Consider the following 11,211-nt stretch of genomic DNA (forward strand, 5'->3'; position numbering starts at 1 on the left):
TTTTCAGTTCTCACAAAGTGAGAAAATAAAACACTGCCATCTTATGCAGAAAAAGGATGCATTGTTCAAACTATAAAAAGTGCAGGTTTTATAGCAATTTAAAAATCCAACATAAATACAAGTACACACACACACACACACACAAGATTAACCTTTCAGGCCATCTTCATCAGTGGAGGTATCCTTAGGAAGAGCCTGAGGGCTGAGAAATTTAAGCAAAGCACCTTGAGGGAGAAAGAAGATATGTTAGCATTTCCATATTTTGATATTTAGAAGGGATGCAGCTGCTTTCACAACTACCAATGCTTACTGTAAAAACATCCCAAGCTAATGTTATACATTGACCTAGGCCTACTTGTAACTTAACATAGCATTTAAGCATTCTGCTGTTTGAGGATTAGACAGACGCACCTGAAGCTTTAAAAACAGCAAACAGCTGGCGTGCATGAATACTACTAGACATGAATGTTCCAGTCTGCTTTGATGCACGGGAATTTATCGTGTGGTTTTCCTAACCCCCATTTGGTAAATAGATTATCACGGTCGAATAGTTAGTATAGAGAAGCTATGCCACTTTCATCAAAACCTATTACAAAGCTATAGCAATGTATGTCATTAAATACGATAAACAGTGATTCTGGAACAGATCTGCGTCTTCCTTATCCCGTTAATAAACATATTACAGTATGTAACCATATTCCGTCCGTTCGGAAAAAAAAGTTGCTAACTGTTCTAGCTTGTTACAAGCAGCATGGGCCTTCAGGCAGGTAGTTAACATAAACGTTTTTTGCTAGGCTAGCCTTCCTGCTGCGACATTACACCATTTGTACAAGACAAGTAGAGCTATTTTATCCAGTGTAATTTATCACTTACCACTATCTTGTTTTTTTTTGTCATCCTCTTTCCTTTCTTCTGGCTTCCAGGAGGCATAACTCGCTTCATTATGACTGTCGAGGTTTTATATTTTTTGCGCCAGCAGCAGAGACTACAAACCTGGCTGGCTGGTTGCTGTCATGACTACTGAGAGGCCCCCCTTGAGGGGGGATCGGTATTACCCGTAACAGTGTCGTTGCGCTACTGCATTGACTATCAAAGCGGCGCTCACAGTTTGTCGTTGCATTTTATTTTTAACCAGTCGTTGTCTTGGGGCCCCTGGCCAGCTCGGGGCCCCAAGCAATTGTTTGGTTTGCTTGCCTTCTAGCGACGGGCCTGGTAGGGATGGTTATATAGAGATGGCTTTGTAGAGATGGTGCTTTTAAGTAAAAAAAAGGTCATAAGTTTGAGTTTTCACAAAGACATTCTTTGTTTCGCTTGCAGACACATATTTGCATATGCAGTGACACACTTCTAAGATATCATGGCAGCCATTAAAAGAAAAACACCAAAAGAAATGGTTGTGAAGGAGCCTGTGTGCTGTGACGTCCCTGCAGGCCATCAAGTGACTCATGGATGCACAACCATCAGGCTCTCCGGCAAGTGGAAGAAGAGGTATTGAAAAGGACACAAAGGCAGTAACTGTCAGCTAACTGTCACTTTTACTTCATAAAGAAACAGTGGAAAGGGTTTGAGTTTATTCATAAAGCAACAGTGGAAAGGGTCTGAGTTTATTCGCTCAACATGAGGGGTCAAAATAGTTTCTGTTTTCCTACCTTACCAGGTTTTGTTGGTGTTTACCGGTATGTGTTTACAGCTAGAATCCAAAATACCTGGATATCCTTTAACAAACTGAAATTAAAAAAGCATACCCCTGCAGTAGTCATCAAATATTCTGTTTCTGCTGCAACACACACACACACACACACACACACACACACACACACAGAGAGAGAAAGAGTTTCAATCAGGCTCTCACTCCTCCTGTCAGCTGGAGGAGAGTGGAAAGACGAGCTGCAGGCCGGTGGCAGCCTTAATGAAACAGCTCGGCCCCTGCGGTGTGAGAGGAGGCCCCCCACCTTGGCTGTCTTGTCCCCCCCTCCTCTCTGCCGGCTACACTTCCACTCTGATACCTACGCACAGCGCTGCTTCTTAAAGCCTGCCAGCAACAGGCCATTCACTGTACACTACAGCCACGGTTATCACTTGCGCTGAAATTCCTCCCCTTACAACAAATAACAGTAATGAGCAAAAATAACATATAGGCTTTCACCGGGACAAACATTAGCTTTGGCTACAGAGAGGAGAAAAACAGAAATGATGTCCGCCCTGAGAAAAGCCAGCACGCAAGTTTTTTAGGATCTTTATCTTCCTCGTAAACATTCTGGGAATACATTTTCACCAGCGTTCCTTTTGCAGCCACTGTAAATTACCGCTGAAATGGGAAGTCCAAAAAAGTGGGACAGTGTGTGGGAGAATCCTTCGCAGTGATTCACACCTCCTCCCGCGGGACCGGCGGCCACTCTACAGGAAGTGTGCGTGGCAGAGAACAGGAAGATCACAGTCTGGGCAGACAGAGAGAGAGACTCGAGGATGCCAACGGCAGGCGGCGCTCTCTGGGCGCAGGCGAGGGCAGGAGAACGACCATCCTGCAAAAGAACGCCCCTAGGAAACACCATGTAGTGAGAGACACAACTCAGCACACGTCCCTGGCACCGAAGACAACAAAACACATTTTCTTTTCAATCTGCTTCTGTATTTTCACAAGCTAATGAAGTGAGGACTTCATTATAACAAAGCCCAAAATACATATGCAATGCATGATATCTTCCATAAAATAACTTCAACACAAGGCAGTGTGTTTGAGAAATTTTAATTGAAAAACTGTCTCGGTTGATGACAGCCTGCAGATGGATCCCTTTGTGCACTCCAAAGACACCACTTCGCCTTTCTTTCCATCTTACATGCACAACCCCTGCCGTGCCACACATGAGCCCTGTGGGGTGTGATGGCTGCTCTTTGTGCTAGTGTACATGGCGACCAGATTACCTGTCAATTGCAGCACGCTAAAAATACACCGGGCCACTTGGAGGGAGAGGGGGACACTAGCTGGGTCGCAGACGCAGGTCACCTGCCGACACTTCCCATGCGGGACAGCTGCGGTAGCGTTAAGATAGCACTAACCCGAGCTGTCACACGTACATGGCCCGGGTCACGCAGCAGGGATGAAGGGACCTGTGCAGCACCTGCTCCCTCAGCAGCTCTGGCCTCTGACAACCCATAATATGTGCTCTGACAACTCATATGTGTCGGGCTTACCATGTGCTCAGAAAAACACGGGACCTATTTCTGAAGACATTCTTCACAGACAGCTGCCCTCTGAGAAAGGTAGGAGGAACATACGACACAACGTGTCCACAGGCAGTTCATTAGGCCAAATGACATCCACTGCTAGTCACCAAGACAACGGAGAAATGATATTTGTCTCAGGCAGAGGAAGTGGGCACTTATGATTAAGATCAGGGTGTGACGACAGTTTGTAAATACCTGAGCATCAGGCTGTTTACATTCCCACCACTGTTATTGACCTCGGTTTACTCCTTTTTGGGTGCTGGAAATCTGCAACTTCAGGACATAGGCCTATCTTGAGCCGTGAAGACAGAACACTTTTGTTTCAAAACATCCTCTGTGTGTATGTTTTAGCCACTTCAGTCTCTTAATGCACTAAGCAGCTTAAGAGCTTTTGGAGGGGAGACAATATTGTATATTGCTTCCAAAGAATGCAAGGAGGTGCTTCATCAGACTCATAAAAGATTTGTTGCTGTGGAGGAGGCTTTTGTAGGGGTACGAGCGGAAGCCTCCTTTATCGGCTGCATCTGTAGTTTCCTACCGATGTCTGTTCCACACCTATCCCCGGGGAGGCCCACTCTCCAAGAGTCACTCTATTGGCCTGTCTCAGTCCGAGGCTCTGGGATCACTACAAACTCCACAGCGGTCTCCACTGGACCCACTTGATGGACATGTTGATTGCTCGGCAGAGAAGGCTGTCTCCTCGTCTCTCTTGCCAGAGGTCCCCACAGGCAAAAAGAAATGCCAGCAGCACCAAGAGGATCCAAGCTGGACCAAGAGGAAAAGAGTGGTGGAAGTTCACTGAGACAATGTTATACGCCCTATAACATAAACTACGTTCTAACATAAATATTTAAATGAAGTAAATCATTTCTTCTTCAATATTCCATGCTTTATTATCTTTGATCAATTAATTATGTGTAAGAAGAAGAAAAATAACTAAGCTATAAAAAATATCTGATATTTACTTTTGCATATGTTATTTGTATTCTCGGATTTGGCTTGATATGAGTAGAATTCTTCACATATGGGTTGAAGCACTGGGTTGAAGGAGCTGCTGTGTTGATTCGAAGACAGTCACCACCAGTAACCTTTCCGGTTCAGTGCTAACCGAATTCCACATTCTAATTTTAGCCATTATTAGCCCAGGTGCTAATTATCTTGCGTCTCCTGCACAGTGACTTAATATTGTCCCTGAACCAGGAGGCAATAAAGGCGTGCCTGTGGAGAGGGATGATATTTCCAGGGCCATCCCTCTTCCTATTGTTGGCAGACAGGGCGGTGATGCACAGAGCCATTGGTGTCTGTAGCCAGTCAAGGTCAGGCACAGACAGAGAGCAGTTCTGTCAAAACAGACCAGGCTAACAGAGCGCACTGCTGTGGGTTTGTGCATGTTGCTTTATTATAGATTCATATAGAAGCAACAGGTAAATTACATCTGTTTTTGTTATTCATTTGTTATATTCACTAACTGAGAAAGGTTTGGGGAGGACCCAATAGTGCCACTTTGGTTGAGGCTTAAGGACTCTGTAAGTTGTCTGATTTTGTGGCTGTCTATTTGTCGAGAGGTGCCCCTTATTGCCTATGTATTCTTTGGTGGTTCATGTTATTGCTATACTACAACTGGGGCATTCAGTCTCTTAGATGGCATACTGTACACTGTATTGCTGTTACAGTGCCTACTGTGTAATAATATAATGTGTTTGTTTCACTCAACCCTAAAATGGCTCTTGTGCTTTGTAATCTCCTTTCTGTAGTGACCAAATATGAAAAAAAACCAAATACGTGCATTTGATATGTTGTGTGTTTCATTTCACCAGTAGTTCATGACCATAAAAGTGTAAATATGTTTTCAGGTATCTATTTGTTTAAATTAAAGGGCAATTACTGTTGCATTACCCAGTAATCCGTGAGCAGTTAATTACTTATATTTGATGCTTAATTTTAACAATAAGCAAAGATGTCTTTATATAGAAAGATACAATCTAATTATTGACACCAAACTAGTATAGAGAGCAGAGTGCTAAATAAAAAAATAAAAAATATATAAGATTAAGATGTAATACAGTCTGTATGAAATGTTAAAAAAAATGTGTGATGTGTTGCTATGGCTCTTACATTGCCTGGCTTTTTGTGACCTTTTCAAGTGGGAAAGGAGTGGAGTAATTGCTCATTAACTGAAAGCATGTCCGGTCAATGCTGTGTCCTGTCAGCATGGGAGAGGGCGAGACAGTAAAGTGTTTCTTTAATCATTATTAAAGTTTTATTAGGAGCCACTTCTGCATGTGGTGTGAATGTGTGAAGGTGTGGTCTCATAAAAGATCATTTTCAGTGGATATAAACAGGAAGGCTTAACCAACTGCTTCGGCAGCGGAAAATCACGCAAAAGCACAAACAAGCACTAGAAAAACAAGTTCTGGTTTGTGATGACCAGAAAGACATCCTGTGACTACATGATTAGCCTACATGACACCGTCATCAGGTCTAGCGGATTAGTGGCCACAAGAATGAAAACAGTATGATAGCAGTGCCCTCAATGACCTCACTAGCCTTCATAATCTGTCCCATGATGTACCAGTCCACGTATACTGTGAGTCTGCCACTCTCTTGATTGTGCACCACCATTCCCCCAACCCCTCCAATGGCGATTGCATGACTTCACGCTGTGTTATCTCCTTCACTCTAAAGGCCTGGATGATGGTGATATCCAGTCAGAGCAGCAGACTCAATTCATTAAGTTCCTACATTTTTCATCACCCCTTTCAGCAGTTGGTGCATTATTAACACACCTTCATCTGGTTGAAGCACCATGAGCAAACTTTGTATTCGTCTATATTGATATATTGTGAACAGTCATGCTGAGTGTGGATTAACTTGTCTTACACCTGTTTGTTGCTCTAAAAAAGGATTTCTTTGGCAAACCTCAAGGCTGGATAACATCAAGTCATTATCATATCTTAAGTTTTCACATGATTAGTAATCGTTGAGCCTCCATCTTAATTCCAGTGAGATTCTAGCACCTGCAGCTGGCGTGTGAATCAAACAAATGGATTTAAGCAAAGCAAACACAAACACTGCCAATGTGTCTCTAAGTGTCTGAGTGAGATAGTTTGCAGCCCAAGCATCTGTAGAGTCGGCCCCTGCTGCTGCCACAGACTGGCCAGCCAGACGAGACGGGCGAATTTTGGCGCCGTTGCTATGGTTACCTGAGATTCGTGCCGAGCCTCCCCTGCTGTAGAGGGGCGGGGCCTGGAAGGCGTAGATGACGTCGCTGTCGGCGATGCTGGTCAGGTCGTCATCGTCGGAGAAGGAGCGCTGGAACCCCGTCGGGTAGATCTCTGTCAGAATAACCTGAGAGGGGAGGAGAGGGTGGGGGACGAAGTGAGTAGAGACGCCACGGCGCTATGGAGCTCTGCAGTATGCATGCAGCACACAGGCAGCAAAGGACATGGAGGAGGCAAAGAGACGAGAGACGGGACACAAACCAAGCGTGGAAAGCAACAATCCTTACACACACTCTCTCACACACACACACAATCTCACACACAAAGGCACGTACACAGAAATAAACACACACACAGACACACACACACACACACACACACACACACACACACACACACACACACACACACACACACACACACCTATCTGGAGGATCCACAGAGCGCCTCAAAGAGATCAGTTCCTAAAGGCTCTTGTGAAGGCACTGTGGTAATTCCTCTGTTGCTCCTCCTCCAGATCTCTCAGCTGTGTGTGTCTGATGGAGCTGTCGGTATGTCGCAGCGCAAACAAACACACAGGGCCTTGTGCTGCTCATTAGCCCAGCACGCCGAGCCATTACACTCAGCAGTGGGGCTGGGAGGAGAATCCCTCTCTTCCTCTCTCTCCACCTCCCCCTCTTCTCCCTCTCTCCCTCCCCCTTTCCCTCTCTCTCCATCCCTCTGTCTCCATCTTCTCCTTCTCTCTGGTTTCCCCCACTCCACTGTTTCCCCTCACTTCTCACATTTCACTCTGCAGCCCCCTATCTCTGGTCTCCATCGGCCTCTCCTGTTGCCGTTATCTCCTCCTCGATAGCTCTCCATCTCTGCCAGTCCTGACGCGGCCAGGGTGCCTCGGGGGAACCTGCACTTCATGACGCCGGCCTCTAGAGGGAGAATTTCCCTTCGCCGAGTGCAGCTGAACCCACTGCCCTCCACTGTCTCGCCAAAATGTGCCACCCTGCAGTGCAGGGTCCTTAGGGAGAGCCACGCAGGGCCTGGGGCTCAGCTCTTTGAAGAGGTGGCACTGTAGTAAGTCATTTGTCTCTCCACTGCAAAGCAGCTGCACGCCATTCCTCAGGGAGCATTCAGCACAATCCCACACTCTTGAGTGAAAGGCACTTTAGAACATCTGTGAACTTCCAAGTTTGAGTTAGGTTTGTGATTCAGTCTTAACTTCTGGCCATTTATGAGCTCACAATCATGTGATATAAACAAACTGGTGATAATAGTGCATTAATTGTCTTAATTCGGTATAAATAGACTGAGAGACAACCAAGTGAATCTTGGGCGTTACTATAAAGTCCAGAAAACCCGAGTACTACATGATGGAGAATCAGCGATGAGCACTTCATTCGTCACCTCTTTTATTAGAAGCAAATCTATAAAACCAGCCTCAGATCAGGCGTTAAGAGACATGAGGCAACCGCGTACTGGATGGCTTTAACGGCCCAGTAAATCTCAGCATGGGGCACTTTGCATGGCACTGCCGTGTTTCTGCGGAGATAATGCCCACGTGGTGCTGACCCACTCCACATCATCATTAGGAAATGACAGAGAGGCACGCCCACTTCTTTATGGGTTACAATTTAGAGCACTTCCAGCCTACAATGTTTCAGAATGATTGGAATCACCACCCTGACTGCCATAATTACCGTAAATTAGTGGAGAGGAAATTAGGGAGATGAAAAAGGGAGAGCGGCCTCCATCTCAACATCCCATCAAAATATACAGACTACAGCGCCAACACAAACGAGTAGGATTTACAGCACAAAGCAAGGAGCTGCAGTCCACAAGCATTTCACTGCAAATAAGTCAAAGATGAGCGCCTCCTCTGATCTACGCCGTCTGCTCAGAAAAAAAAATGGCTGCTCTGCGAGCATCCGGACCAGCCTCCCTCTAAAGTGAGCTCTGTCAGGCCCGGCTCCCTGTGGTTTGGTTGGGAGGCCGGCCCCTCTGTGAGGAAGACTGTGAGACAGCACTGACGGGCGGTGGAGCCGGAGGGGAGGGGTGGCTTCGGTCGCGGTAGTGGTCCCGGTGCGGGCGTGCAGGTGCAGTGGGCAGCCTGAGAGGCCAGTCTGGCGCGAGCCCCACGGGAGCCTGGCGATGGCAGTGGCTTTTCTTCCAGACTCCCAGCCCCCTCCCAACAGAAAGAGAGAGAGAGAAAGAGAGAGAAAGAGGGAGAGAGAAAGAGAGAAAGAGAGAGAGAGATATAGGAGAGAAGAGAGAGAGAAAAGAGAAGAGAGAGAGAGAGAAAGAGAAAGAGATTAGAGAGAGAGAGAGAGAGAGAGAGAGAGAGAGAGAGAGACCGCAGGTATTTGGTGGAGGGAGAGGATGGCTGTGAGGGAACCAGGCGGAGGATATAAAAGAGGAGCCGAGAGAGATGGACAGATAAAGAGAGGATGTGCGGACGAGGAGGAAGACGAGTCAAAGAGAGGGGAAAAAAAGAGTGAAAGAAAGAATATGTGTGTGTGTGTGTGCGCGCGTGTCTGTGTGCGTGTGTGTGTGTGTGTGTGTGTGTGTGCGTGTGTGTGCGTGTCTGTGTGCGTGTGTATATGTGTGTGTGTGCGCGCGTGTCTGTGTGCGTGTGTATATATGTGTGTGTGTGTGTGTGTGCGTGTGTGTGTGCGTGTGTGTGTGCGTGCCGGTCTCAGTGAGTGAGTAAGAATGAAAGAGATAGTGTAAGTAAGTAAAGAGAAACTTGCTTCGCTGGAAGGAACAATGAGACTCACAAAGAATTCATCCATAATGAAGGAGTCATCAGGACAACACCTCGTGTGTGACTGACGTGTAGGGCGAGACCCATGCACCAAGAGAGGGGAGAGTTTAAGGGGATGCATTATTAAACAGCCTGGAAGTACTATGAAACTACTCAGAAAGTCCATACGAGTATATGTGTATGTGTACGCTCTAGTGCAACAGTGACAAAGCAAATGTGTGTGTGTGTGTGTGTGTGTGTGTGTGTGTGTGTGTGTGTGTGTGAGAGAGAGAGAGAGAGAGAGAGAGATAAAGGGATAGAAAGGTATCCTGGTCACCTGGTCTGGGGAGATCTTGCCCTCCTCGGCCACCATGGTGCGCAGTGCAGATATGGATCCAAAGAGAGGCACGGCCAGCCCCACCCGCAGGTACCGCTGACCCTTGGTGTTGAAGACCAGCGTGACATTCAGAGGTCTGGGGAGACACAAGCAGGCCGACAGGACACATTTAGACATTTAGAGAGAATGTAGCCAATGAGAGCAGGCAGCCTGCACACACAACGCTGACAAATAGCACACTCTTCCTCACGTTAGCAACAGCCAAAGCCATTACAGTCACTTTGGGGTAAGATGGCTAAACTTGGACTGAACTTCAGAAATAAGGACAGCTCACCTGTTATAGTGATTAATGAGGGATGCCTTTGCCTATTAATCAGTAATCAGTGCTAAGCTGAGTGGATGAGTCAATCAGTTACACTTTGTCAAACTCTCATTAGGGTATCACAGAAGTCAGCACAGAGAAGAAAAAGCACAGAGAGGGAATGTTCAGAATGCATTCAACAGTTAAGAATGTGTGCAACTGTGTATAAACATTGATTTTGTATTTGTGTGTCTGTGTGTGTTCCTGTGTGTGTACTGTATGTCTGTATGCGCATGTGTGTGTGTGTGTGTGTTTCTGAATGCGTCTGTGAGTGTGAAGGTCAGGACAGGTGAGGTCACTCCGACTTGTGGTGAAGTCACCTGCTGTTTCACCCTGAAAGAAAGGGCAGATCTGCCCGGGAAGCCAGTGTGGGGTGTTTATTTTTGGGGTGTCTGTGTGTGTTGTTCCTCTCTGTGACAGTGTGTGTGTGTGTGTGTGTGTGTGTGTGTGTGTGTCAGTGTGTTGTGTGTTTTTGTGGGGTTGTGTGGAGGGTAGAGCGGTTTCTCGGGACAGGCAGCCTTGCGTGTGTCAGGCGAATAAAGAGCGAGTGAGCAGAGTGGACGCGCGGGGAGGAGAGCTCTGAAGAGCCGGCTACCACGACCGGGTAAGAAAGCCGAAAAGCGAGATCAGCTGATGAGGGTCATGAGGGCACGCTGGCGCGGAGGGCACGCTTTACCGATGCACATCCGCGGAGAAAAAAGCCCTCATCCGTCACACGTGAGCCTATCTCAGATGGCCTCTCGCTAAGCGTAGATGGAAGCCGCCACCGACCCAACCAACCACAGCGGGTTTCGCCAGGCGCACGCACCTACCACCCTCCGACAGGAGCCCAGCCTTTATTACGGGCTCCAGATCTGCACGTGTGGACCATGCCGGCTCCAAAGCTGCCCAAGCCAGAAAAGGACGGGGGGAGCAACCCCACACCAACCTTTTAGATGGACTTTCATCTCCCTCTTGAATTATTTAGGGCCTCCTTGTCTCATAAAGGGCTCAACAAAAGCCCATGGTCATGAAAATCGAGGGGTTTATTTATTTATTTATTTACACGCTTGCTTACTGTTGTTGTTGATGAGTCATCGTGAGCGGGCTAAAAATTGAGGCCTTTTAGTTTTGATCCCCGCTGACAGGTCGAAGTTACGCCTCGCCACGAATGGAGCCCAGACAGAGCCGGGTCAGTCAGGCCGGACTGTCTGGCGCCAGGCCGCCTTCGCCGGGCATTTTGGGGAAAACCGGCCGTCGGAGGAGTTTACCGGAAAGCTCAGTTTTTTTTCTCTTTCGCGGAGGAGAGTTCAAAAAGGGGCCCACGCGATCACCTCTGTCTTCTTTCGTCTTT

At 47.1% G+C, this 11,211-nt stretch overlaps 1 protein-coding gene and 1 long non-coding RNA gene across 2 annotated transcripts in view; both read right to left on the reverse strand.

Annotated features, from left to right (window-relative positions):
• Positions 1–11,211, reverse strand: part of usp43a (ubiquitin specific peptidase 43a) — a 79,640-nt gene that overhangs the window by 20,092 nt on the left and 48,337 nt on the right. Inside the window, exons 5-6 of the mRNA XM_048248573.1 lie at positions 9,518–9,653; positions 6,429–6,573 (exon numbers count right to left, since the gene is read on the reverse strand). Of these exons, the coding sequence (XP_048104530.1) occupies positions 6,429–6,573; positions 9,518–9,653 (281 nt within the window). The remainder of the gene's footprint in view (positions 1–6,428; positions 6,574–9,517; positions 9,654–11,211) is intronic.
• LOC125297972 lies at positions 34–193 on the reverse strand. The gene is made up of 2 exons (XR_007194135.1): positions 153–193; positions 34–70 (listed from the first exon to the last, which is right to left on the reverse strand). It is a non-coding gene; the product is annotated as an uncharacterized LOC125297972 (long non-coding RNA).

Source organism: Alosa alosa, chromosome 7 (genome assembly GCF_017589495.1).
Source record: "Alosa alosa isolate M-15738 ecotype Scorff River chromosome 7, AALO_Geno_1.1, whole genome shotgun sequence".
Taxonomy (NCBI): domain Eukaryota; kingdom Metazoa; phylum Chordata; class Actinopteri; order Clupeiformes; family Clupeidae; genus Alosa; species Alosa alosa.